We start from the raw sequence: 26,780 nt of genomic DNA, 5'->3' as shown, positions 1-26,780 counted from the left end.
AGACATTGATGAGTGCACCTTCCAGAACATCTGTGTCTTTGGCACCTGCCAGAACCTGCCGGGGATGTTCCGCTGTGCCTGCGACGATGGATATGAGCTGGACAGGAGCGGGGGCAACTGCACAGGTCAGGGCTCCTGGGTCCCTGCTCTGGGCTCTGCTGGGCTCAGCTGGCCCCATCCATGGCAGCCTAAAAGCAATCCATGGTCCCTGTGGTGTCCTTGCTGCTAGGGTGGCCAGGAGGGACAGCTGGGTGTGTGAAATACTTACCCCCACAGCCCCCTGGAGTTACAAGGCTAGCCCAGATCTGAGAGAGCTTTGGGGGAAATATTTCAGGGTTAAGGCAAAAGATTCCAAAAGAGGCTCTAACCCCCGATGTGGTCAAGACGTTTATTCCATAGGAGGAAGAGGGAAAGAGAGAGAACCAGGAAGGAACAGGGCATTATCTAGACCCCTGTTCAGGAAGAGCCAATTGGCTCCCAGCCAGTTGGGTCCATAGAGGAAGGAAGGGTTAAATTAACATGGTTCCAGCTACAGGGGTCTCTGAGGTGGGGGGAGAAAACCATTCCCCAGAGTGATGGAACAGGTGTGGCTCTGCTGCTCCTCTGGGCAGGGTGCTGGGGGTGGCACAGGGCTGGGGGTGTTCTGGGGGGGCTTTGCCTCACATGAGGGGCACCGTGGGGTGGGGATACACCTGGGCACAGAGCTCAGGCTGGGCTGGGCTGTCCTGGCAGTGCTCCCCTTGACCTTCAGTGTCCATCTGTGCGTCCTTTCAGACATCAACGAGTGTGCAGACCCTGTGAACTGCATCAACGGGCTCTGTGTCAACACCCCTGGCAGCTACCTGTGCAACTGCCCCCAGGACTTCGAGCTGAACCCCACGGGGGTGGGCTGTGTGGGTGAGTGGCACCCCCCACCCAGACCCACCCTGGGGGTCCTTCTTGGTGGTCCTGTGTAGCTGGAACTGGACACAACGAGGGTGGCTGGCCCTGCCTGGCTGTCCCCCATGGGTTTAACCCTGCAGCAGCAGCACGTCCTGTTGAGTGTGCCCCACCTGGTGTCACTGTCACCACTGTGGGTGCCCCTCTTGTTGCAGCAATGTTGCTCCGGGGAAGCTCTGGAGCTCTTTTATTCCCTGGCAGTGTCCAAGGCCAGGTTGGAGCAGCCTGGGACAGTGGAAGGTGTCCCTGCCCATGGCCAGGATGATCCTTCAGGTCCCTTCAGCCCATTTGGGATTCCAAATGGAATCCCATTGGGATTCCACGATCCCACACAGCTCCCAGCACAGAGCCCCAGTAACCCACATTTTTTCCTTATCCCTGGAAGATTTCACATTCCTTTGCAGCCCACGGCAGGGTGTGGAACGGGGTCACCTTTAAGGTCCCCTCCATCCCAAACCATTCCACCATTCCATGATTGCATTCCTCCTGCACCCCCAAGTTTTCCAGGAGAGGCTTCTTTGCTCAGCAGCCCTGTCTCTGCGCAGATACCCGGGTTGGGAATTGCTTCCTGGACACCCAGGACCGAGGGGATGGGGGCATCTCCTGCAGTGCTGAGATCGGCGTGGGGGTCACTCGGGCCTCCTGCTGCTGCTCCCTGGGCCGTGCCTGGGGCAATCCCTGCGAGCTCTGTCCTCCAGCCAACACCAGTGAGTGGGGAAAAGCTTGGGATGGACACGGGGTGGGAAGGAGGGAGGAGGGGCAGGGTCGCTTCCCGATGGAGTTTGGGATTTGCTGCTCCATCCAGGGAAAGGCAGAGGTGGTGTGGGGTGGGGGAGGCCAGGCTGTTGTGTCTGTGGGGTCCAGGTTGGGATCCTTCATTCCCAGGGAGGGAATGTGGAATCCCCCCGTTGAAGGGAGGGCAGGCTGTGGGATGGCTCAGTTGGCTCGGCAGGCGATGGGGATGGAGCTGCTCCATCTGAGCCCTGGCCACAGCCCCATGGCCTGTTCCTGCTGGCGTTCTCCTGGCTCTCCCCACCCCTCCTGCTTCACGGGAGCCCCTCAGCCCCCCTGCCTGCCTTTCTCCACAGCCGAGTACAAGACCTTGTGCCCTGGGGGAGAAGGGTTCCGGCCCAACCCCATCACTGTCATCCTGGAGGGTGAGTTATCCCTGTTCCCACGGCCCTTCCCGAGGGATGGGGTGCTGGGGGACCCCAGCCCTGTGGGGACACTCTGTGCCACGGCACTGGGTGCTGGGTGCCCGCTGACCACCAAGTGATGAGCACAAAGTGTGCCTCTCCTTGGCTGTGACCCAGAGCAGGGCTGGGCGTGGTGGGCTGAGCTCTCTGCAGCTGCGGGGTGGCACAGGCAGTGAAAATGTCCCACTGCTGTCCCTCCTCAGACATTGACGAGTGCCAGGAGCTGCCAGGGCTGTGCCAGGGTGGGAACTGCGTCAACACCTTTGGCAGCTTCCAGTGCGAGTGTCCCCTGGGCTACTACCTCAACGAGGACACCCGGATCTGCGAGGGTACCGGGGACAGGGGGTGGGGACAGGGGGTGGCACCTGCTCCAGGGGCTGGGGACACGGGGGTGGCACCCTGTATGTGTGACAAGGCGGATGACCGTGTGTGCCAGAGCTGTGTGTGCGTCCCAGCTGCCCCCAGGAATGGCTGGGAGCATCCCTTCCCCTTTCCTTTCCCAATTCCCTCCTCACAAACCTGTCCCCAGCCCGCTCCCTGTGCCAAACCCACCCATCCCTCGTGCCAAGCCTACCCCCACCCCTCCCCGTGCCCTTCTCCACCTGTGCCAGGTGCTCTGACTCCTTTCTCCCACAGATATTGATGAGTGCTCTGCCCACATCGGGATCTGTGGCCCTGGCACCTGCTACAACACCCTGGGCAACTACACCTGCGTGTGCCCCCCCGAGTACATGCAGGTCAACGGGGGAAACAACTGCATGGGTACGGCTCTGGATCCATCTGGATTCACGGGGAGGGCTCAGATCCATGGGGAATGCTCCAGATTTGTGGGGAGGGGGCTCTTGGCACTGCCAAGGGGATGGAGCAGAAGTGCTGGAAACAGGGGCTGGGACTCAGAGCTGGATGTGGCACTCGGTGCTCTGCTCTGGGTGACACATCGGGCATGGCTTGGGCTCCATTTGGAGGGCTTTCCTCCCGTTCCTGGGGCTGGCAGTGCCATTCCCAGGGCTGGCAGAGCCATTCCCAGGGCTGTCCCGAGCCTGGCACTGCCGTTGCAGACATGAGGAAGAGCGTTTGCTACCGCAACTACAACGACACCTGCGAGAACGAGCTGTCCTTCAACATGACCAAGAAGATGTGCTGCTGCTCCTACAACATTGGCAAGGCCTGGAACAAACCCTGCGAGCCCTGTCCCACCCCTGCCAGCCGTAAGTGCCCTCACGGGGTCCCTGTCCCACCCCTGCCAGCCGTAAGTGCCCTCACGGGGTCCCTGTCCCACCCCTGCCAGCCGTAAGTCCTTCCCATGTGATCCCTGTCCCATCGATTTTCCCATTTCCCCATGAAATTTGGGGCATGGACACCAACAGAATAAATGGGGAGAAAGGAGAGCGCTCTGGAGGTGACTCCAAGCACAGTGAGGGAGCCCCTGGTGCCTCTCAGACCCCAATTCCAGCACGCTTGGCCCTCACTGGGCACAGCCATGACCTCGGTGTTCCCTTTCCAGCCGAGTACCAGATCCTGTGTGGGAACCAAGCCCCCGGATTTATCATTGACATCCACACAGGGAAGCCCATTGGTGAGTAAATCCTGCATCCCCACGGGGCCAGGGCTGCTCCTGAGCCTCTGCTGTCATCCCATGGGAGCTTCACTTAGGGAATTAAAGATTAGGGCAAGGAGGAGAGGCTTGGCAGTGCCAAGAGGTGGGAGATTAATTAATCTTCTCTTCCTGGGAAGAAAGTGCAACAGGAGGGAGTTGGTGGTGGGTTGTGCTGGGACCCCAGAGCCATCCCAGTATTCCAGTGACCCCCTGGGCTCCCCGTTTCCAGCCTGGTCCCAGAGCTGAGCTGTTCCTGCAGGGACACACTCAGAGCAAGCAGGGGCCGTGTCCTGGGTGGAGCCTTCCCAAAACGTGCCAGCAATCCCGTGGAGCAGCCCGAGGCTGGCATGACCTGCAGGGTTCATTCTCCACCACCCAAGGGTTGCTTTCCTGGTGGCCCTTTCCCACTGATCCTCTGTGGGGAATGGGCAGCGTTCTCCCAGCACCTCCCAGCATTCCTGGGATACAGAGGGGGGATGCTGATGTTGAGCATTCCTGGGATTCAGGGGTGGGATGCTGATGTTGTGGAGCATTCCCAGAATGCAGAGGGGGATGCTGATGTTGTGGAGAATTCCCAGGATGCAGGGTTGGGATGCTGATGTTGAGCATTCCTGGGATTTAGGGGTGGGATGCTGATGCTGTGGAGCATTCCTGGGGTGCAAGGTTGGGATGCTGATGTTGAGGAGAATTCCTGGGATTCAGGGGTGGGATGCTGATGCTGTGGAGCATTCCCGGGAGGCCGGGCTGGGATGCTGATGTTGGATTGGTGCAGATATCGACGAGTGCAGCGAGATCCCAGCCATCTGCACCAACGGCGTCTGCATCAACCAGATCGGGAGCTTCCGCTGCGAGTGCCCCATCGGCTTCAGCTACAACAACATCCTGCTCATCTGCGAAGGTACCGCATCCCAGCGGGAATTCCAGCTCCTCCCGCCCCCGGGGCTGCCAGCAGCTCCACAGGGGGGGATTTTTGGGATGTCCTGCACAGCACCGGGAGTTGGGCTCCCTGATCCCGGCGCTCCTTCCCGAGCCGGGCTGTTCCCGCTGGGAGCAGCGATCCCAGCCCCGCCTCAGCCATTCCCGGATCCCCGCTGGATTTATGCCGGTGTTCCCGGTGCCATCCCAGCGTCCCGGTGCCCTCTGTCCCCGCAGACATCGACGAGTGCAGCAGCGGGGAGACGCTGTGCCAGCGGCACGCCGAGTGCGTCAACATCCCGGGCAGCTTCCGCTGCGAGTGCGCCACCGGATACCGCCTGTCCCCGGGGGGCGCCTGCGTGGGTAAGGGACACAGCTGGGCACAGCTGGGACACACCTGGGCACACCTGGGACACACCTGATGACAGCTGGGACACAGCTGGGACACAGCTGGGCACAGCTGGGCACAGCTGGGCACAGCTGGGACACACCTGGGCACACCTGGGACATACCTGGGACACAGCTGGGCACAGCTGGGACACACCTGATCACACCTGGGACACAGCTGGGACACACCTGGGACACAGCTGGGACACACCTGATCACACCTGGGACACAGCTGGGACACAGCTGGGACACACCTGGTCATACCTGAGCCATTCACACCTGAGAAATACACCTGGGACACACCTGGGGGACACCTGAGAAACACACCTGGACACACCTGGGACACAGTTGATCACAGCTGGGACACACCTGGTCATACCTGAGCCATTCACATCTAAGAAACACACCTGGGCACACCGGGGACACAGCTGGGACACACCTGGGAAATACACCTGGGACACACCTGGGCACACCTGGTTATACCTGGAAAACACACCTGGGACATACCTTGTCATACCTGAGCCACTCACGTCTGAAAAACACTCCTGGACACACCTGGTCCACACTTGGTCACACCTGATCACACCTGGGACACATCTGATCACACCTGGGACCTGAGCACACACCTATAACACACCTGAGCACACACCTGATCACCCCCCCGACCTTTTTCCGGGATGACAGCACATAAATCTTGTTGTCTGTCAAGTCACCTCTCCAAAATGGTGGGTGGGGCTCTGCTGTCCCCACCTGTCCCCGCCCTGCCCCTCACCTGCACCCCCTTGGCTCCGTTTCAGGTCGCAACGAGTGCCAGGAGATCCCCAACGTGTGCAGCCACGGGGACTGCGTGGACACCGAGGGCAGCTACGTCTGCATCTGCCACAACGGCTTCAAGGCCACCGGGGAGCAGACCATGTGCATGGGTCAGTGTCACCTCCCGGTCAGTGTCACCCCTCTGGGTCAGTGCCACCCACCCTGGGTCAGTGTCACCCACCCTGGGTCAGTGCCACCCACCCTGGGTCAGTGTCACCCACCCCGGGTCAGTGCCACCCCTCTGGGTGAGTGTCACTACCCCCAGTCATTGTCACCCACCTCAGGTCAGTGCCACCCACCCTGGGTCAGTGTCACCTCCCGGTCAGTGTCACCCCTCTGGGTCAGTGCCACCCACCCTGGGTCAGTGTCACCCGCCCCGGGTCAGTGTCACCTCCCAGTCAGTGTCAGCCATCCCAGGTCAGTGTCACCTGTCCTGGGTCAGTGTCACCCACCCTGGGTCAGTGTCACTCCCCCCAGTCAGTGTCACCTGTCCCGGATCAGTGTCACCCATCCCAGGTCAGTGTCACCTCCACAGTCAGTGTCAACCCCCAGTCAGTGTCAGCCATCCCAGGTCAGTGTCACCCACCCTGGGTCAGTGTCACCCCCCTGGGTCAGTGTCACTCTCCAGGTCAGTGTCACTCGCCTGGTCAGTGCCACCCCAGGGGGACACAAGTCCCTGACGCTCCAGGGTGCTGCCAAGGACAGCCGCGTGTCCTCCCAGGCTGTCCCCGTGCCCTGCAGCCACGTGGCCTCTCAGCTGTGCCCTTGTCCCCGCAGACATCGACGAGTGTGACCGGCAGCCCTGCGGCAACGGGACCTGCAAGAACACCGTGGGCTCCTACAACTGCCTGTGCTTCCCGGGCTTCGAGCTCACCCACAACAACGACTGCATGGGTGAGTCCCCGAGCCCTGGGGCCACCGGGGCCAGCCCTGCTGGCGGGGCTGGGGGTGGCTGGCTGTGCCACAGGTGACACCTGACACTCTTGCTCCCGTTTCCGCTGCTCTCGGTGCCGCAGACGTGGACGAGTGCTCGTCCCTGGTGGGGCAGGTGTGCAGGAACGGGCAGTGCATCAACAGCGTGGGCTCCTTCCAGTGCCTGTGCCAGGAGGGCTACGACCGCACCCCCGACGGCAAGAACTGTGTGGGTGAGTGTCCACCCCGGTGTCCACTGCAGTGACCACGCTCCTCTGGCCTGCCTGGTGCTGTCCATGTGGTCCCCAGGCTGGTCTCAGCAGTGGCATTCTCCAGAAGCACCCACAAGTCCCCCGGAAGCAAAGCCTGCTCACTGAAATGCCCACGGAGAGCTGGACTGGCCCTTCCCTGCCTCCATCTCCCTCCAGGCCTGTCCTCTCCGTGTGCTGGGACCCGCAGGCAGTGGGAGAAATTCCTGCCCATGCCCTAAAGTCGTACCAGGGATGCCCTGGGAACCATCCTGGAAATATTTCCCCTGTCACCTTTGGGGCAAGGCAGGACCTGGTGCACCCCCAGGTGCTCGGAACAGAGCCCAGACCCCACCCTTGGCTGTTTTCCCCTCTCCAGACATCAACGAGTGCGTGAGCCTGCCCGGGACCTGCTCCCCGGGCACCTGCCAGAACCTGGAGGGCTCCTTCCGCTGCATCTGCCCCCCTGGCTACGAGGTGCAGAACGACAACTGCATCGGTAAGGCCGGCTCTGTGCCCCCCGTTCCCATCACAGCCCCTGCACACCCCAACCCCTCCTTCCCGAGGGGACTGGGGCACCCCAGGGGCATCAGCACCCCCAAATCCCTGCTGGGAGCCGGGCGAGCCCAGCTGCGCTGGCACGGGAGGCTCGGGGGTGTTGCTGTGCCCGTTTTCCCTGCGGGAGGGTTGTGGGGTGGGGCAGGGGTGGTGTCCACCCCCCTCAGCTGTTCTAATGACCCCTGTCTGGGTGTCCCTGCTGCTCCCAGACATCAACGAGTGCGAAGAGGAGCCCAACATCTGCCTCTTTGGGACGTGCACCAACACCCCCGGCAGCTTCCAGTGCGTGTGTCCCCCGGGCTTCGTGCTGTCCGACAACGGCCGCCGCTGCTTCGGTCAGTGCAGCCGCTCCTGGGCGGGAGGGAGCAGAATTCCCGGGAATCTCCCTGACCTTGGCACGTCCCCATCCTCCCCCAGACACTCGCCAGAGCTTCTGCTTCACTCGCTTCGACAACGGGAAGTGCTCTGTGCCCAAGGCCTTCAACACCACCAAGGCTCGGTGCTGCTGCAGCAAAATGCCCGGGGAGGGATGGGGAGACCCCTGCGAGCTGTGCCCGCAGGAGGGGAACGGTAGGAAGGGGGTGGGGTGGGGGTGTCCCCGCGGGGAGGTGGGAGTGTCCCCAGGGGAGCAGTCATGGGGGTGTCCCCATGGGAACAGTGATGGGTGTGTCCCCATGGAGAGATGGGTGTGTCTTCATGGGATCACCATTGGGTGTGTCCCCATGGAAGAGATGGGTGTGTCCCCATGGGAGAGGGATGGGTGTGTCCCCATGGAGAGATGGGTGTGTCCCCATGGGAGCAGTGATGGGTGTGTCCCCATGGAAGAAGGGTGGGTGTGTCCCCATGGAAGAGATGGGTGTGTCCCTATGGAGAGATGGGTGTGTCCCCATGGAGAGATGGGTGTGTCCCCATGGGAGCAGTGATGGGTGTGTCCCCATGGAGAGATGGGTGTGTCCCCATGGGAGCAGCATTGGGTGTGTCCCCATAGAAGAGATGGGTGTGTCCCCATGGGGAGATGGGTGTGTCCCCACGGTAGTTCCAGAAGCCTCCAAAGCCCATTTCAGCTGCTGGGAGCAGAATCCCTGCAGCACATCCCACTCTTCTGCTCTTTTCATTCCCACTTTCCTGCTCTTTTCCAGTTGCCTTCCAGGAGCTGTGTCCGTACGGCCACGGGGCCATCCCAGGCCCGGGTGACACCAGGGAAGGTGAGGCTGTGTGGAGGGTTCACCAGAACTTTGTGCTGGGGGGTTGTTTGGAATTGACCAGACCTGGGCTGCTGGAAGGCAGGGTGGGATCCTGGGGGCACATGGGACTGGGCACCCCCAAACTGCTCACCAGGGATTCATCCCTCAGCTCTGGAGAGGGAACACCTGAAACTCCCAGGATCCCCTGAGCATCCCCTGGCAGTCCTGAGAGGACAGGGCTGTTTGTGGCCGTGTGAAGCTTCATTTTCCATTTCCAGATGTGAACGAGTGCTCGGAGAACCTGGGTGTGTGCATCAACGGCGCCTGCATCAACACCGACGGCTCCTTCCGCTGCGAGTGCCCCTTCGGCTACAACCTGGACTACACCGGGGTCAACTGCGTGGGTGAGGCTCTGGGGGGTTCTGTGGGGTCTGTGGGGGAGCCCTGTTCTCTCCTGCTCCGTCCCCCTCACTCCAGAGGGGATGGATTGGTGTGTGCACATGCAGGGAGGGCATCGCCGCTCCCCCGCCCCTTCCCTTCCATCCCGGCTCTGCCGGGACACTTGGAATGCTCTGCCTGCAAGAGCCCAGCCCTTCCTCATCTTCCTCCTCCTCCTCCTCACGCTGCTGTGTTCTCCAGATACGGATGAGTGCTCCATTGGCAATCCCTGTGGGAATGGCACCTGCACCAACGTGGTGGGAGGCTTCGAGTGCGCCTGCGACGAGGGCTTTGAGCCAGGGCCCATGATGACGTGTGAAGGTAATGACCTGGGGGACAGTCCCTTGATTGCCACCACGCTGGGCTCTGTGGGACCCCCTGGTCCCTCTCTGGGCCATCCCCTTGACTGCCACCACGCTGGGCTCTGTGGGACCCCCTGGTCCCTCTCTGGGCCATCCCCTTGATTGCCATGCTGGGCTCTGTGGGACCCCCTGGTCCCTCTCTGGGCCATCCCCTTGACTGCCACCACGCTGGGCTCTGTGGGACCCCCTGGTCCCTGCCTGGGCCAGCCCCCCATGGATGGTGTGGAAAAGCTGCATGAGGCCCCTCTCCACACTGGGCTCCTCCAGCTCCCTCTGGAGCCCAGGAGGAGGCCTGGAGCCCTGGCTGGGCACAGGAGCTGCCTCCCCAAGGACCAGCAGCCCACTCCCACCAAAGCTGCTGGGACACCAGGGGTCTGTCCCTCTGCAAGGGCAGACCACAGCAGGAGGCTTTAGTGAAACAAAGCTCCCGTGGGGTGGATGCCCAGGGAGGGTGGGAGTGCCCTGGGGAGCTCCTGCCCCTGCTGAGGGCACCCAGGTGAGTTCTGTCCTCTCCTCCCTGCAGACATCAACGAGTGCTCCCTGAACCCCCTGCTCTGCGCCTTCCGCTGCATCAACACCTTCGGCTCCTACGAGTGCACCTGCCCCTCTGGGTACGCCCTGCGGGAGGACAGGAGGATGTGCAGAGGTAAAACCCCTTCTGCAGCCACCAGGGCATGGCCCAAACTGTCCCCAGCCCCTGCCCTTGGCCAGGTGTGCACAGGGAAGGTGGGAATTCTGCGCTGGCTTTTCTCAACATCACCCGCCTCGGTGTCCTGCTGGCAGGACAGGATTCTTCCCTGGGAGGGTGGGGAGGTTTCCCAAATCCCCTGGATCCCTGGAAGTGTCCAAGGCCAGGCTGGACAGGGCTTAGAGCAGCTTGGGACAGTGGAAGGTGTCCCTGCCATGGCAGGGGTAGAACTGGATGAGTTTCAAAGTCCCTTCCAGCCCAACTCATTCCGTGGCATTTTTTAACCTGTGTGCCAGCCAGCCTGGCCTGAGGCTGCAGGGATGGATGGGGCAGTGCAGGGGTGGCAGAGCTGGGCTGGCAGGGCTGGCAGGGGCTCTGATGGGTCTCGTTGCAGATCTGGACGAGTGTGCAGAGGGGCTGCACGACTGCGAGTCCCGGGGGATGCTCTGCAAGAACCTCATCGGCACCTTCATGTGCATCTGCCCTCCTGGCATGCAGCGCAGGCCCGATGGCGAGGGGTGCACAGGTACCAGGACAGCCTGGGGCATTCCTGGGGCACAGACAGGAATGTTCCTCTCTGAGGGATCATCCATGGAGCTGTGCTTTACATCCTTCTTTGCTTTACATCCTTCTTTATTTTACATCCTTCTTTGCTTTACATCCTTCTTCGCTTTACATCCTTCTTTATTTTACATGCCTCTTTGCTTTACATCCTTCTTTGTTTTACATCCTCAGGCTCCTCCCTGGGCTTTCCCACATGTCACAACTTCCTGATTGTCCCAAAAGGACACACAAAACCTCTCTCCATCCCTGCACCCGTGTGTCACCCCCAGGGGTGACACAGCCCTGGGCCATGTGTCCTTGCCTTTGAGTTTTCCCGGGTGTTCCAAGCTGCTTTTGGAATGGGTAGGGATGAACAACCCAGAGCTGCACAGGACAGAGACAGCTCCAACCCAATCCAACCCAACCCAATCCAATCCAACCCAACCCAATCCAATCCAGCCCAACCCAATCCAATCCAATCCAATCCAATCCAATCCAATCCAATCCAATCCAATCCAACCCAATCCAATCCAATCCAATCCAATCCAAATCCAACCCAATCCAGTCCAACCCAATCCATTCCAATCCAATCCAATCCAATCCAATCCAATCCAACCCAACCCAACCCAACCCAACCCAATCCAGTCCAACCCAACCCAATCCAATCCAACCCAATCCAACCCAATCCAATCCAATCCAACCCAAACCAATCCAATCCAACCCAATCCAATCCAATCCAACCCAAACCAATCCAACCCAATCCAATCCAACCCAAACCAATCCAATCCAATCCAATCCAATCCAAATCCAACCCAACCCAACCCAATCCAACCCAACCCAATCCCAGCAGCAGCTGCAGCACGGGCAAGCCAGGGAAGCTGAATTCTGGCCACCCTGCTCTGCGAGAGGTCTGGGATGGGTGGATGTTTTCCCCAGGGCAGGTGGAGGTTCCTCCCAGCTGCCCAGCGACACGGAAGGGATCCTCAGGGGCTCAGCTCCAAAGGGAGCGGGAAGCTGGGAAGGTTTGTGCCTGGCCTCAGCAGGGCTGTGTGTGGTGCCTCCCTGGCAGATGAGAACGAGTGCCGGACCAAGCCCGGGATCTGCCCCAACGGGCGCTGTGTGAACACGGCCGGCAGTTACCGCTGCGACTGCAACGAAGGCTTCGAAGTCAGTCCCTCGGGCACGGAGTGCATCGGTAATGCCCGGCCTGGGCTGCTGCAGCGCCCCCTCGGCAGCACAGGCAGCTTTTTGGGTTGGATTTTGGGCTTAATTTTAAGGAATCCCTCTGGCCTTCTGAGGTTTAAGGTCGGCAGAGCAGCTCTATTATAGAATGAGTTCAGAGGGGCTCAGAGAGAGGGAAGGGACTCGGGACAAGGACACAGGGAATGGCTTCCTGCTGATAGATGGGATACTGGGGAGGAATTGTTCCCTGGGAGGGTGGGGAGGGTGCCCAGAGAAGCTGTAGCTGCCCCTGGATCCCTGGAAATGTCCAAGACCAGGTTGGACGGGGCTTGGGGCACCCTGGGACAGTGGGAGGTGTCCCTGCCCACGGCAGGGATGTCACTGGGTGGGTTTAAGGTCCCTTTAACCCAAACCACTCTGGGATCCTTTGCTCCTGAGCAGGAAAGTTGTCAGAGCATCACCTTTATCCACCCTGCTCCATTCCCCCTGGTGCTGGCACTGCCTCAGAACCTGGATTTGTGTCCCCTTTCTGTGCCCAGACACCCGCCAGGGCTTCTGCTTCACGGAGGTGCTGCAGACCATGTGCCAGATGTCCTCCACCAACCGCAACCTGGTCACCAAGTCCGAGTGCTGCTGCAACAGCGGGCGCAGCTGGGGCCCCCAGTGCGAGCTCTGCCCCCTGCCTGGCACTGCCCACTACAAGAAGATGTGTCCCCACGGCCCCGGGTACTCCACAGATGGCAGAGGTGAGTGGGGCAGGGGTGGGCACAGGGAGAACCCCCCCAGAGCAGACAAGGAGCCTCTGCAGTGTTCCCTGGCTCTCTGGGAGAATCCAGCCTGCCCTGGTGTCGTGGGGTGAGACCAGCCCTGACTTAGCCTTGGATTTCTGGCTTAATTTTGAGGAATCCCTCTGGCCTTTTGAGGTTTAAGCATGGCAGATCGGGTCTATTATAGAATGAGTTATTTATTAACAAAGGAGATAAAAGATCTTAATCAGAATTACTTATTGCACAGTGTAAAATGGAAAGAACTGCTGGGAGATGACAGCAGAACATAAACTGTGCAGATATCGAGGTGTTAAAGCTGGCAAAAGGAATTGGATTGATCAAGAGCCAAATGTAACTTAGCATGGAAATGATGATAATTTAACAGAGTCCTCCATCCCCGTTCTGGGGAAAAGCGCCACGCATCTCCAGGGAATGTACAGAAGATTTCTGCTTTGTGAAAGCTCAGCCAGAAATCCAGTTTATCTTCCCAGCTCCCACTTTAACAGGGGGATGTTTATTAGTTGGGAGCTGCCAGATCGCAGTGCCAAAATAACTCCGAGACGCTTGTGCTGTGTGAATTATCTGATAACAACCACCAGATAAGCTTTTTTGGGGTGGGGGGTGAGCTGCCCTGGCACTGACAGCTCCTCCTGTCCCTCCCTCCCTCCTGAACTGTGGTGAAAAAATCAAGACCCCACAATTCCAATAGATTTGTAGGGCACGGTATGTTTTTTTATTACAGCGCCGGGCGCACGCCAGGGTTTCCCTTCAAAGGGCATGCGCACTCCTGAAAACTCCCCATCTTTTTTTATTACTCTAGCTAATTTACATATTCATAGAATTTCACAATAGGTTCGTGGATATTCATTCTTCCGATTTTGCGTTACACTTACAGCTAGTTACACTTGTACTCAGTTTTTGTCAGAAAGTACAGAGAGAACTCTTGGGTCACTCTGTGCTGTCTGTTTCAAGGTCTGAAGAGTCTTTCTTATCTCTTCAGCTTGGAAATTTGCATTCTTTCTCCTCAGCTGGGGCAGTTTCGCTGGTGCCGCAGTTACCAGACTAAACAGCATGTTTTACTTGTGCCAGCAAGCTCAGAGCGGCACGTTTCACCCAAATCCCAATGGCTTTCTGGCCTGTTAAATTTTCACTCTGTCTCGCTGCACAGACATCGACGAGTGCAAGGTGCTGCCCAACCTGTGCAGGAACGGGCAGTGCATCAACAGCATCGGCTCCTTCCGCTGCCACTGCCGGCTCGGCTACACCCCGGACATCACGGGCACCGCCTGCCAGGGTGAGCCAGTGTCCTGCCTTGACTGCATGATGCTTTCATCCCCAGTCGTCTCTTCTGTTTATGCTGAATAATAAGTTTTGTGCCTTTAAGACTTGTAAAACGCTCACTAAACTCAAAAGTGTTCAACTAACACTGAACGTTACAAAAAAAACAAAAAAAAAAAAAACAAACCCCAAAACTCTACCTCTACACAATTCATAAATAATAACCAATACTCTATAAAAATAACTAAAAAAAAAGTTTAAAAAACTAATTAACAACGTTAAAAAAACCAATTTAAACTGCTAATAAATAAAAAACATTACTAGTGAAATAAAAAAGCTACCTATAAAAATTCATCATATAAATACCATATCCCCAAAAACAAAACCAATAAAAACCACCAAAACGATCAACGAATAAATCAAACTACAAAAATAAAAATATCAAAAATAAACTTAAATTAACAACACAAAAAAATTATTCTTAACACAATAAACCCATAGTACCTCAAACCATCAAAATAAAAATACCACTTTTAAATAAACACAAAACCAAAAAAATAAATTTAACCAAAAACAGTATTTCTCAACTTATCCATAACTATAAAACATATACTACCATCAAACAAACCAAATAAATAAAACCCCTAGAATATAATAAACAACAATCCAAATACAAATATAAAAAAAAAAACCTAACAAATTTAACTACATCACACTACCCCAAACACGCCAAAACAGACATTGCATACTCACAATAATAAAAACCACCACAAAATAATTTAAAACTTCCCTGTACCTCATACTACAACCCATAACAGCGTTCTAAACCTTAAAAAACAAATCCTTTAAAAGCACCAGGCACCCTGCACGGCCCCGGCATCCTCGGGCTTCCCTCCCCGGTCTTTATCCCCGCCCGGGACCTGCCCTTCCCTCGGCTCCTCGGGAGTTGTGGGTCCGTGCGGGGCTCTGGATGCTCTGTTCACCTCCACGTCCTTTTTTAACTCCTCAAAAATGAGCTCCTTGTCTTCCCCGAACCCGGGAGTCACAGGGGTTGGGCAAGGACTGGGATCCTGAGCTGAAATCCGGGAGCTGCCGACCCCCCCCAGCCCCAGGCAGCACAGCTGGTTCCAGCTGAGGAATCCAGATGTTGGCATAAAAGGCACCTCTGGAATCACAGCTCGCTCTCAGCAGGATTTGTCCCACATTTGTTGTGCTGGCTCGAACTGAGCTGCTCCCCCCCAAAGCCCTTGGCTCTGCTCAGCTGCTTCCTGGAGAGTGAAAGTGGGGTGTTTATCCAGGAATGCCAGAATCCATGGGGATATCTCACCCCTGAGCACAAAACCTGGCATCACCTTGCGTTCGGGGGCCCCTGAGTGGGCTGGGGGGTCCAAGGCGTGGAGGGGACCCTGCCCAGCAGCACAACCTGATGTGTTCTGTCCCTGGAGTGCAGATCTGGACGAGTGTAACCAGTCCCCAAAGCCCTGCAACTTCATCTGCAAGAACACCGAGGGCAGCTACCAGTGCTCCTGCCCCCGGGGCTACATCCTGCAGGAGGATGGCAAGATCTGCAAAGGTACAGAGGCAGGAGGAGGGGCAGGGAGCTGCCTGCCCCTGGCAGCTGGGGGACAGGGGACAGGGCAGCCAGACATGGAAAAATGTCAGCAGAAAGATGTGGGAAAAGGTGCCACGCTGGGCTGGTGCGTGAGGGTTTCACCCTTCCGCGCTCCAGGCGTGGCTCATCGGGGAAAAAAATGCTCCTGGCTCTTTCCCGGAGACTGCACAGCACATCCTGAGCTCCAGGGAGCTCAGAGGGATGTCCCCTGCACGTGGGCTGTGCCTGGCATTGTCACCAGCCAGGCTGGGGCTGTGCCCACCCACACCCAGCGCTGAGGCACCACGGTATGAGGAGCCTGGCCTAAGGATCTGGGAGAATCTGGGATTTGTGACTTGCAGGAGAGGCAGGGGGACATCTCTGCATCTTCCAGATGTGTCTGTGCTACCCTGAGGTGCGGACAGGGTTGTCCTTCCCCTGTGGGAACTTCAGGGCTGCTGCTTCTGTGCATCCACAGGGACACTGAGGTGTCACAGCCTCAGTGGGATAAACTGAGACCTTTTCCTTGTTCCGCCAGACTTGGATGAGTGTTCTACCAAGCAGCACAACTGCCAGTTCCTCTGTGTCAACGTCATCGGGGGCTTCAACTGCAAGTGCCCCCCTGGCTTCACCCAGCACCACTCGTCCTGCATTGGTGAGTGCAGAATTCCTGCCCTGCACATTCCCACGGAGCAGCTCTGGCTCAGGAGAGGCTTCCCAGCCCCCAAAGTCCCCAAACTGAAGCCCTGCCCCTCTCCAGTCACCCTGGAAGTGTCTGCATTGTCCCTTCTGCTGCTCAGCCTGGGCTCTGCCCCACCGTCTGAGGTGGCCACAGGGCCAGGGATGGACTTTCAGGTGGTCAGGGATGGATTTCCAGGTGGTCAGTGATGGATTTCCAGGTGGTCACGGATGGATTTCCAGGTGGATTTTCAAGTGGCATGGGATGGATGTCCAGGGATGGATTTCCAGGTGGTCAGGGATGGATTTCCAGGTGGATTTCCAGGTGTCATGGGATGGATATCCAGGGATGGACTTTCAGGTGGTCAGGGATGGATTTCCAGGTGGCATGGGATGGATGTCCAGGGATGGATTTCCAGGTGGTCAGGGATGGATTTCCAGGTGGATTTCCAGGTGTCATGGGATGGATGTCCAGGGATGGACTTTCAGGTGGTCAGGGATGGATTTCCAGGTGGCATGGGATGGATGTCCAGGGATGGATTTCCAGGTGGATTTCTAGTGATGGACTTTCAGGTGGCCAGGGGTGGATTTCCAGGTGGCCAGGGATGGACTCTCAGGTGGTCAGGGGTGGATTTCCAGATGGCCACAAAGCCCTCCTGGTGTTTTGCAGACAACAACGAGTGCACGGCTCAGCCCTCCCTGTGTGGAGCCAAGGGGCAGTGCCTGAACACCCCGGGCAGCTACAACTGCGAGTGCCAGAAGGGATTTTCCCTGGACAGCTCCGGGGTCAACTGCGAAGGTGGGGCTGGGGCTCCAGGGAGCTTCATGGGGAGGAATCCTGAGGCTCTCTGAAGAGCCTCAGTCCAGATGGGAACTCAAGGAATGCTTGGACAATGCTCTCAGGGACGGGGTGGGGTTGTTGGGGGGGGTGTCTGGGCAGGGCTGGGGGTTGGACTTGGCTGATCCTTGGGGAAGGGAATGGAGCCATATTCCAGCAGGAGAGATGTCAGCCTGAAGCAGAGCAGAGCTGGGGAGGCCTCAGCTGGAGCCAGGGACCATCCCAGCAGGGCTGACTGGGAACCAGGGGTGTCACTGAACTGCAGCTGTCACTGCAGAGCCAGAATGAGGCACAGGAGCAGCCTGGAGGGTGCCAGGCGGGTCCCTGAGCCCGCAGCAGGGCCAGGGGACAGTGTCTCACCTCCCTGTGTGTCCCTTGGGTGCAGATGTGGACGAGTGTGATGGGAACCACCGGTGCCAGCACGGCTGCCAGAACGTGCTCGGGGGCTACCGCTGTGGCTGCCCCCAGGGCTACGTGCAGCACTACCAGTGGAACCAGTGCGTGGGTGAGTGGGGGGACACGCCTGGGGAGGTGTCCCCTGCCTGGGGGAGGTGTGCCTGTACTTGTGGGGTGCATTCTGTACCTGTGGGATGCATCCTGTGGGGTGTGTCCTGTACCTGTGGGAGGGATCCCATACCTGTGGGGTGTATCCTGTACTCGGGGGATGTATCCTGCACCTATGGGAGGGATCTCCTCCCTGTGGGGTGCATTCTGTACCTATGGGATGCACCCTGTACCTAGGGGATGTATCCTGTACCTGTGGGGTGCATTCTGTACCTATGGGGTGTATCCTGTACCTGTGGAATGCATCCTGTACCCATGGAATGCACCCTGAACTTGTGGGGTGCATTCTGTACCTATGGGGATGTATCCTGCACCTGTGGGATGTATCCTGTACCCATGGGGTGCACCCTGTGCCCATGGGAGTTACCCTGTACCCGTGGGAAATATTCTGTACCTGTGGGGTGTATCCTGTGCCTATAGGATGTATCCTGTACCTGTGGGGTGTATCCTGTACCCGTGGAATGCACCCTGTACCTATGGGAGGCATTCTGTACCTATGGGAGGCATTCTGTACCTGTGGGGTGCATCCTGTACCCGTGGGAGTTACCCTGTACCTGTGGGGGACATTCTGTACCTGTGGGGTGTATCCTGTACCTGTGGGATGTATCCTGTACCTGTGGGATGCACCCTGTACCTATGGGATGTATCCTGTATCTGTGGGATGTATCCTGTACCCATGGGATGTATCCTGTACCCATGGGGTGCACCCTGTACCCACGGGAGTTACCCTGTACCCATGGGGGACATCCTCGCTGATTCCATGACTCCACCATTCTGCCATTCCATGGTTCCGTGCAGATGAGAACGAGTGCTCCAGCCCCTCAGCCTGTGGCTCTGCCTCCTGCTACAACACCCTGGGCAGCTTCAAGTGCGTTTGTCCCTCGGGCTTCGACTTCGACCAGGCCTTCGGGGGCTGCCAGGACGTGGACGAGTGCTCGGCCGGGGGCAGCCCCTGCAGCTACGGCTGCTCCAACACGGACGGGGGCTACCTGTGCGGCTGCCCCGGGGGCTACTTCCGAGCAGGACAGGGGTAAGGAGTGCCCAGAGGGGCCTTCCCAGCTGGGAATTGCGGGGGGATGCGGGACAAGGAGCCCTCAGCTTCTCCTCGCCCGTCCCTGATGCTGTTGAGCCAGGGATGGGCGAAATGACCTCGTATGATTTTAGAAGTCAAACGAGCGTTTATTCAAAAGTACATCTGTCTTTTATAGAGAACATGGTGAAGACTGAATCTATTGGTCTTAGAGTAAAAACATTTCACCTGATTGGCACACCAGACTTAGGCCAGTGTGGTAGAACATATCTATAAACATATAAACAATATGAACAAAAAACAATATGAAAAAAAAAACCAGCATCCCTGATGCTGTTGAGCCAGGGATGGGCGAAATGACTCGTATGGTTTCAGAAGGCAAACGAGTGTTTATTCAAAAGTACATCTCTCTTTTATAGAGAACATCGTGAAGACTGATTCTATTGGTCTTAGAGTAAAAAGACCACCAGACTTAGGCCAGTGTGGTAGAACATATCTATAAACAATATGAAAAAAACCATAAGATAATATTGTTTTACATTCCTCCCGGACATTTTTTCGGGCTTAGCCTGGCAGAAATCTTTCTCTTTTTCTCTCTGACTGATCTGAGAGTATCCACACGTCCCAAGAGCCTCGTGCCAGCAGCGCCGCCTGCCTCTTGTCCCTGATCCCAGGGACGCCAGTAGATGCTCTGTAGATACACCAGTGCATTAATTAATCTGTTAATTAACGAAATCACCTTGTTGTGGTCTCTCTTGGGCACGTCCTCTGCCACACCCACACGTGTTTCCCACTCGGAGAACCCGGCTGTGGTGACATTTCCGTTGCATTCACGGATCTGAGCCGGCTCTCTCTGCTCTTCTGCCACCAGCCACTGCATTTCTGGCTTGGGATTTGGGAAGGGTCCCTACCTGCCTGCGCCCCAGGAGGAGGATGAGGACAACCTGCTGTCCCCCGAGACCTGCTACGAGTGCAAGATCAACGGGTACCCCAAGAGGGGCCGGCAGCGGCGCAGCGTCAACGGCACAGAGAGGCACCAGGTGAGAAATCCAGGGCATCCTGGAGGGGCTGGAGCAAGGCAGGAGCTGGATCCCTTCAGGAATAGAGGCCTGGAGTGGATCCCATTCCCTCAGTCCAGGCAGAGCCAGCAGCTCATCCATATCTGCCCAGGTTTGGCATCCCCAAACCCTTCTTGTGAAACCAAGGAATAAAGCCCGTGTTTCCCATCCCTGGAAGTGTCCAAGGCCAGGCTGGACAGGGCTTGGAGCAACCTGGGATAGTGGGAGGTGTCCCAAGGGGCTGGAACAAGACTTTTTAATGTCCCTTTCAACCCAAATCATTCCATGGTGCTGCTCCTCAGAGGGAGTTCTGGCCTCTGTCCAAAACTCTCCTGGGAATTTCACAGCCCTGGGCAGGAGAGGTCATTTTAGGGCTTGGAAGGAGAATGGTCCTGAAGTTATGGATCTTCCCCGGGGATGGGGGCTGTGTGCTGGGAGTTCAGTGCCAGAGGCACCACCAGCACACCAAGAAACCCAAAGCTGTCACTTCTCAGCGTTGATTTGGGGCTGAATTTCCCTAAACCAAACCCACCTTCCCCTGCCCCTGAGCTTCCCCTGCTCTGCCTGAATCCCACTCCCTGTTCCTCGGCAGGACCACGCCGTGAACTTGGCCAGCATGGACGTGGACGCGCCGCTGTCCATGACCCTGAACCTGTCGGAGCTGGCCCACAAGGAGCACATCCTGGAGCTGCTGCCGGCCGTGGAGCCGCTGGAGAACCGCGTGCGTTACACCATCTCCCAGGGCAACGAGGAGGGGCTGTTCCGCATCCACCACAAGGAGGGGCTCAGCTTCCTGCACCTGGGCCGCAAGAAAATCCTGCCGGGCACCTACCTGCTGGAGATCGTGAGCGTGGCGCTGCCCCGCCGGCGGGAACTGCACAAACTCGAGGCCAACAACCACCTCGACTACTTGGCGGGGGAGCTGGGCCAGGCACTGAGGATGAAGCTGCAGCTCCAGCTCTACTAAAGCCACGAGAGACCCCCCCCAGTCCCACCCGACAGCGCAGCCCTGCCCCTCGCCACCCACCCCGGGAACAACGGGCTCCTCTCCTGCCACCGCCGCCGCCGCCACCGCTGGGACAGCCGTGGGAAATGTCCTTGTAGGATCAGCCACCACCAGGACAGCCATGAGGAATGTCCCTGTGGGATCAGCGCCCAGACATGGGAAATGGCCTTGTAGGATCAGCCACCATCAGGACAGCCATGGGAAATGTCCTTATGGGATCAGCCACCACCAGGACAGCCATGGGGAATGTCCCTGTGGGATCAGCACCCAGACATGGGAAATGGCCTTATGGGATCAGCCACCACCAGGACAGCCATGGGAAATGTCCCTGTGGGATCAGCACCTGCCAGGACAGCCATGGGGAATGTCCCTGTGGGATCAGCACCCAGACATGGGAAATGTCCCTGTGGGATCAGCCACCACCAGGACAGCCATGGGAAATGTCCTTATGGGATCAGCCACCACCAGGACAGCCATGGGGAATGTCCCTGTGGGATCAGCGCCCAGACATGGGAAATGTCCCTGTGGGATCAGCCACCACCAGGACAGCCATGGGAAATGTCCTTATGGGATCAGCCACCACCAGGACAGCCATGGGAAATGTCCTTGTAGGATCAGACCTGCTGGGACAGCCATGGGAAATGTCCCTGTGGGATCAGCCCCCAGCCATGGGGAATGTCCCTGTGGGATCAGCACCTCTGGGGATGCTCTGCTCTGGGGTGCCTGAGCTGAGCCCAAAAGGACCAAGCCCGAGCCACAGCTCACAAAGCTCCCAAAAGCCAAAGATTCCAAGCTCCTGAGCAGGGACTCCCCTCCCTCTGCTCCCACCTCTCCCCCTTATCCAGGACACTCCGAGCTGGGGATCTGCCTGTTCTCCATGGCCACGTCCCGGGGAAGGTGAGGGGGGCTGGGGGCAGCTTTGGGGGAGCTGTGGCTCCGTGTGGTGTCTGTGCATTTCCTGCTCCTCCTCTGCTCCTGTGGGTTCCTGGTGCTGCAGGAACCATCCCATCCCTGGCCTGTTTGAGCTCTGTATCCCTGTTTCTCCATGGCATCTGGGCCTTCGAGGGGAGTCCTCTGGTCTTTTTGGGGACTCCTCTGTCAAACAGAAAAGGCCACCCCTGAGCAAAGGGACAGTTCAGGTTGTCCCCTCCCATCCCAAAGCCGTGGGCAGGAGGGGAGGCGGGGGCATCCAGGACTTCCTTGGGCACAGAATCCTCGACTTGGGGTCACCCTTTCCATGATCCCCCAGCCAGGAACATCTCTGGGAAAGGGGGGCTGGGGGTCCCTCCCCTCTGCTCGTGCCCTGCAGCTCGGTGACCCCAGGGTGACAGCCCCGATGGACATTCTGCGGTTAATGCAGACCAAAGGCCATGAAAAGAGGGTGGAAAATCGGGATGAAGTGGCTGGAGGGCTCCGTGCTGCCCCACATTCCCTGTGCAGCCCCTTCTGGGGCTTCCCCTCCTCCCTGTCCCAGCTGATCCCTGCAGGGCCATTCCCTGGTTTTGTGTGAATCCTTCGCAGTTCTCCACCAAGCCCGCGCTCATTCCCGGGATAAAAAGTGCTGATTAATTCCTGGGATAAAAAGTGCTGATTCTCGGGATAGAAGATGCTCATTTCTGGGATAAAAGGTGCTGAATCCGGGGGATAAAGAGTGCTGATTCCCGGGATGAAAGGTGCTCATTCCCGAAATAAAAGGTGCTCATTCCCAGGATAAAAAGTGCTTATTCCCGGGATGAAAGGTGCTCATTCCCGGGATGAAAGATGCTCATTCCCAGAATAAAAGGTGCTTATTCCCAGGATAAAAGGTGCTCATTCCCAGGATAAAAAAAATGCTCATTCCCGGGATAAAAGATGCTCATTCCTGGAATAAAAGGTGCTTATTCCTGGGATAAAAGATGCTCATTCCCAGGATAAAAAGTGCTTATTCCCGGGATGAAAGGTGCTCATTCCTGGAATAAAAGGTGCTTATTCCTGGGATAAAAGATGCTCATTCCCAGGATAAAAAAAAATGCTCATTCCCGGGATGAAAGGTGCTCATTCCTGGAATAAAAGGTGCTCATTCCCGGGATAACAGATGCTCATTCCCACGGAACTGCCTCATCCCCAGGCCCGAGGTGCTCGCAGCTCCTGGGAGCTGGTGCTGGTTCCTGGCCAGCGTTCTGCACTGTGTCCATCCACCCTCCCATATTTATGGAAAACCACCAAAGGAATGCTCGCTCGGTCCTGTCAGGAGTGCATTCTCCTGTAGCTTTATATTTTTTTTTTTTTTGGAGGGGTGGGAATTTCTCCTGGTTCGAGGTGGGGGATGTGTGTGTTTACTGTATCGGGGCTCCAGGCAAACTTGAAAACTCTTCAAAGCAGCTCCAGACTCTGGATTTTACAAGAGTCCCAGAGCTCGTGACAGGATGGGTGGCCTGATGTTTGGGATTTTTTTTTTTTTTTTTTTTTGGTTGGTTGGTTTTTTTTAATTATTATTTTTGGTTTGTTTTTTCCAACAGGTGCTTTTTTAAAAAAAAAAAAAAAAAACCAAAATCCAAAAAGTATTAATAATAATAATAAATTAGCAGAGCTGGGTTTGTGTGCGTGTGTTGAGCCAAAGTCTCAAAGATCAAGGTTTCCTCTCCTCCTCTCTGGTGTGGTGTTTTGGTTTGTTTTTTTGGTTTTTTTTTTTTTTTTTTTGGTTGGTTTATTTTTTTTTAAATTTGTTTTATATTGACATTTCTTGCTGGTTGGTTTTTTTGGGGGGAAGTGTTGAAACCCCAAACCTGTGCCCCTTGTCCCGCACAGAGAGGTGGCTCTTTGTGGAATTCCTTTTTTTTTGTATCAGAAACAACGGCAACAATAAAATTATTTTGGGTTAAGTGGGGCTGTGTCTTTGTGTGGGCACAGACTGGGGGGGACAGGGCCCTTCCAGCTCCAACCTGGAGCTTCCCTGGAGACAGAATTGGGATTGCCCAGCCTGGAGGAGGCTCCAGGGAGAGCTCAGAGCCCCTTCCAGGGCCTGAAGGGGCTCCAGGAGAGCTGGAGAGGGACAAGGCATGGAGGGACAGCACACAGGGAATGGCTTCAAACTGGAACAGGGGAATTTGGCTGGGATACTGGGAAGGAATTCCTGCCTGTGAGGGGCTGGGATGGAATTCCCAGAGCAGCTGTGGCTGCCCCTGCATCCCTGGCAGTGCCCAAGGCCAGGTTGGAGCAGCCTGGGGACAGCGGGAGGTGTCCCTGCCATGGCAGGGCTGGCACTGGGTGGGCTGGGCCGGGGTCGGGGCGATGGAGTCCGGCCCAGACGCTCCTTCCAGGCTGATATTCCCGGTTTTAGGACGCTCTTCCCGGCTGCCAGCGCAGACGGAGCCCGGTGCCAGCAGAGGGCGGGCGGGACTGCGGCACCCGCGGCCGGGAGGGAGCGGGGACAGCACCGGGCAGAGGGGACAGCACCGGGCAGGGGGAAACAGGACCTCGGAGAGCCGGAAAATGTCCCTGGAGCAGCTCCGTGCCGGGCCGTGCTGGGACAGGAGGCGGCCGGGCTGGGTCCCCACGTCCTGGGGGTCACTCCTGCAGCACCTGGCAGTGACCCCTCGCCTCCTCCTCCTCCTCCTCCTCCTCCTCCTCCTCCTCCTCCTCCTCCTCCTCCAGGTCCGTGCTCGCTGTCACAGGAGGGACAGGGGCAGCCCCCAGGATTTGGGGAGGGTCCGGTTCCCCCCCACCCCGGGACGCATCACAGAGCGGAGCAGGAGCCGGCTGGGGTCGGCACGGTGCGGCTTTATTTCCATGGAGAGGGGCGAGGTTTTCCCCCTCGGGCTCAAATCCCTTCGTACAAACCCTCCCGCTGCCCGCCACGGGCTTTGGCAGCCCTGTGGCCACCTGCAGCTCCCCTGCTCGCCCCTCTGGCCACTTCCAGAGCCCTGGGAGAGCCAGGGAAGGGCCGGACACCCCAGCGGGGATGCCCGTGGCAGCTGCCAGGCCCGTGCTGGCCGAGGAGCCTCTCCCGGGTGTTTTGGGGACCCTTGATCCATCCTGGTGTCCCCAGCCGGGCGGGCGTGCCCAGGACTGCCCCTCGCTCCATTGTCACCAGCTGGGCAGGGACAGGGCTGAGGGGACAGGGCTGGAAGCCAAGGGGGGGGCTGCACAGAGGGGGGGTCCCCACCCTGCCTTGCCTTTTGGGGGGCTCGGGGGTGGCGCACACGAGGAACAAAGCCAGCACTCGGGGCTGGTGCCGAGGAACCCCTGACGGACACAGCTCAGCTACAGGACACACACACACGCACTGGAGCACGGGGGGCACTCCCGGGGGGCACGGGGGGCACGAGGGGCCGGGGGTCAAAGCTCGGGTCTGGCACCGGGCAGAGCCCAGCCCAGGGACCCCGCGGGCCGAGGGCAGGTCCCGCCATGCCCCGTCCCGTCCCCTCCTGCCCCTCCGGCGGAGCCCGGGGGCAAGAGGGGCAGCGGGGCCCACGTGGAGCCCGAGCCCTGCCCAAGCCCCGTCCCCCAACGTCCCGCGGGCTGCGGAGAGAACTGAAAAGTGCTTAGAAAAGAGAGAAACCCCTAGAAAACCTCCCCGGGGCCAGAGCCCCCCGCTCGCCCCCCCTGCCCGGAGCATCCCTGCGGGGCAACACCACGGAGGAAGGGGGAGCCGGGGCCGGGGCCAGCGCGGGGGCGGCACCCGGAGCTCGCCCCGGGCTCGCCCTCACACCAGGGCGTAGTCGAACTGGCCCCTCTCCAAGCCCTCCTTGTGGTCCGTCCAGGAGGAGGCGGGCATGCGGCTGTAGGGGTCCAGCAGGATGCGGAAGCAGCGCACCATCAGCATCACCAAGAACACCAGGAGGAAGATGACGAAGGCAAAGACAGTTTTCTGCTCGGCATCCATGCCCGCGGCGCCGGCGGGGTGCTCCACCAGGGACGGGGAGAGCAGTTCATAATCCATGGTGGATGCATCATTCATGGCAGAGGCCAGGGGCTCCAGGGCAGGGCGAGTTCGAGTGCCCCGGGGCAACCAACTTCAGCCTCCCGCCGTGCCCAGGCACCTGGTTGGCCTATTCCATGGCCAACCCCTCGGGATCGGCTCCTGGGCGAGCCCAGAGCTCCTGGAGGGAAAAGCAGAGCCGGTGAGGGAGCAGGGATTGGATACGGGCATGGAGAGGTGGTGAGGGAGGGAGAATTGGCCACGAGGAAAGCAGAGATGGTGAGGGAGGGAGAATTGGCCACGAGGAAAGCAGAGATGGTGAGGGAGGAGGAATTGGGTGTGGGGGAAGCAGAGATGGTGAGGGAGGAAGGATTGGACGTGGAGAAACAGATGGTGAAGGAGAAGGAATGGGATGTGGGGAAAGCAGGGATGGCTGGGGAGGAGGATACAGGCCCAGGGAAGGGCAGGAGGTTCTCAGAGAGTTCTGGATTTCCTGGCAAGCTCAGGAAGCCACTAAGGAGGGCACAAGGCACGGGTGGGCAGCTCCAGGCACCGGTGCAGAGGTTACTCCTCTGACCATGAATCCCCAGCAATCCCTGGAGAGGCCCAGGCCGGTGCTGAGGGACCCTTTGGAAGCCCAAATCCCAGGTAATCCCCACCAAAAAGGAGCTGTGGGGGCAGAGGGGATGCTCAGGGCGGGACCTGGCCTGGAGCTGTCCCAAGATGGACTCGAGGACGAGGAGGGCTCATTCCTGCTGGGGACTCGTGTCCAGCTGCTGCTTCCCAGAGCAGAGGGAGCTGATTCCCGACGGAGCAGGGGCACCCACCTGGCTGCAGCTGCGTGGGGACAGGAGCAGGGCCAGGCTGTGCCCACACAGCCCCGTCACCGAGGGAGCCTGGCCGGGGTCCGGCTGTCCAGGGCTTTGGGAGGCAAGGGAGAGGGACAGAGAGAACAGGGACAGGGTTAAAAGGGCTGCGGCCACTGCAGGGAGCACAGCAGCACAGCCCGGGACACCTCGGGAATTCCCAGCACTGGGGGAGCTCACCCAGGAGAAATCCACACCAAAGTCCCTGGAATATCCACACCAAAGTCCCTGGAATATCCACA

At 58.2% G+C, this 26,780-nt stretch overlaps 2 protein-coding genes across 4 annotated transcripts in view; one reads left to right on the top strand and one right to left on the bottom strand.

The window, feature by feature from the left end:
• FBN3 (fibrillin 3) overlaps window positions 1-23,633 on the top strand; it is a 79,171-nt gene extending 55,538 nt beyond the window's left edge. The window contains exons 34-64 of the mRNA XM_053999564.1: window positions 3-125; window positions 775-897; window positions 1,485-1,646; window positions 2,028-2,096; window positions 2,339-2,464; window positions 2,772-2,897; window positions 3,194-3,343; window positions 3,640-3,711; window positions 4,505-4,630; window positions 4,885-5,010; window positions 5,832-5,957; window positions 6,625-6,741; window positions 6,864-6,992; window positions 7,387-7,506; window positions 7,775-7,900; window positions 7,983-8,135; window positions 8,705-8,770; window positions 9,028-9,153; window positions 9,389-9,508; window positions 10,073-10,195; window positions 10,632-10,763; window positions 11,850-11,975; window positions 12,502-12,708; window positions 13,898-14,023; window positions 15,458-15,580; window positions 16,137-16,253; window positions 16,947-17,075; window positions 17,500-17,619; window positions 18,477-18,708; window positions 19,580-19,748; window positions 20,359-23,633. Coding sequence (XP_053855539.1) covers window positions 3-125; window positions 775-897; window positions 1,485-1,646; window positions 2,028-2,096; window positions 2,339-2,464; window positions 2,772-2,897; window positions 3,194-3,343; window positions 3,640-3,711; window positions 4,505-4,630; window positions 4,885-5,010; window positions 5,832-5,957; window positions 6,625-6,741; window positions 6,864-6,992; window positions 7,387-7,506; window positions 7,775-7,900; window positions 7,983-8,135; window positions 8,705-8,770; window positions 9,028-9,153; window positions 9,389-9,508; window positions 10,073-10,195; window positions 10,632-10,763; window positions 11,850-11,975; window positions 12,502-12,708; window positions 13,898-14,023; window positions 15,458-15,580; window positions 16,137-16,253; window positions 16,947-17,075; window positions 17,500-17,619; window positions 18,477-18,708; window positions 19,580-19,748; window positions 20,359-20,733 — 4,265 coding nt within the window. The 3' untranslated portion in view covers window positions 20,734-23,633. The remainder of the gene's footprint in view (window positions 1-2; window positions 126-774; window positions 898-1,484; window positions 1,647-2,027; window positions 2,097-2,338; window positions 2,465-2,771; window positions 2,898-3,193; window positions 3,344-3,639; window positions 3,712-4,504; window positions 4,631-4,884; window positions 5,011-5,831; window positions 5,958-6,624; window positions 6,742-6,863; window positions 6,993-7,386; window positions 7,507-7,774; window positions 7,901-7,982; window positions 8,136-8,704; window positions 8,771-9,027; window positions 9,154-9,388; window positions 9,509-10,072; window positions 10,196-10,631; window positions 10,764-11,849; window positions 11,976-12,501; window positions 12,709-13,897; window positions 14,024-15,457; window positions 15,581-16,136; window positions 16,254-16,946; window positions 17,076-17,499; window positions 17,620-18,476; window positions 18,709-19,579; window positions 19,749-20,358) is intronic.
• Window positions 23,634-24,511: 878 nt separating this feature from the next.
• The window catches only part of CTXN1 (cortexin 1), a 91,475-nt gene continuing 89,206 nt past the window's right edge, over window positions 24,512-26,780 (bottom strand). For all 3 annotated transcript variants that reach the window (XM_053999560.1, XM_053999558.1, XM_053999559.1), the window contains exons 2-3: window positions 26,500-26,593; window positions 24,512-25,853 (exon numbers count right to left, since the gene is read on the bottom strand). In XM_053999560.1, the coding sequence (XP_053855535.1) occupies window positions 25,457-25,711 (255 nt within the window). In that variant the 5' untranslated portion in view covers window positions 25,712-25,853; window positions 26,500-26,593 and the 3' untranslated portion in view covers window positions 24,512-25,456. The remainder of the gene's footprint in view (window positions 25,854-26,499; window positions 26,594-26,780) is intronic.

This window comes from Vidua macroura, chromosome 26 (assembly GCF_024509145.1).
Source record: "Vidua macroura isolate BioBank_ID:100142 chromosome 26, ASM2450914v1, whole genome shotgun sequence".
NCBI classification, from domain to species: domain Eukaryota; kingdom Metazoa; phylum Chordata; class Aves; order Passeriformes; family Viduidae; genus Vidua; species Vidua macroura.
The sequence above is the reverse complement of the archived record's forward strand: the minus strand, read 5'-3'. Positions and strand labels throughout refer to the sequence as shown.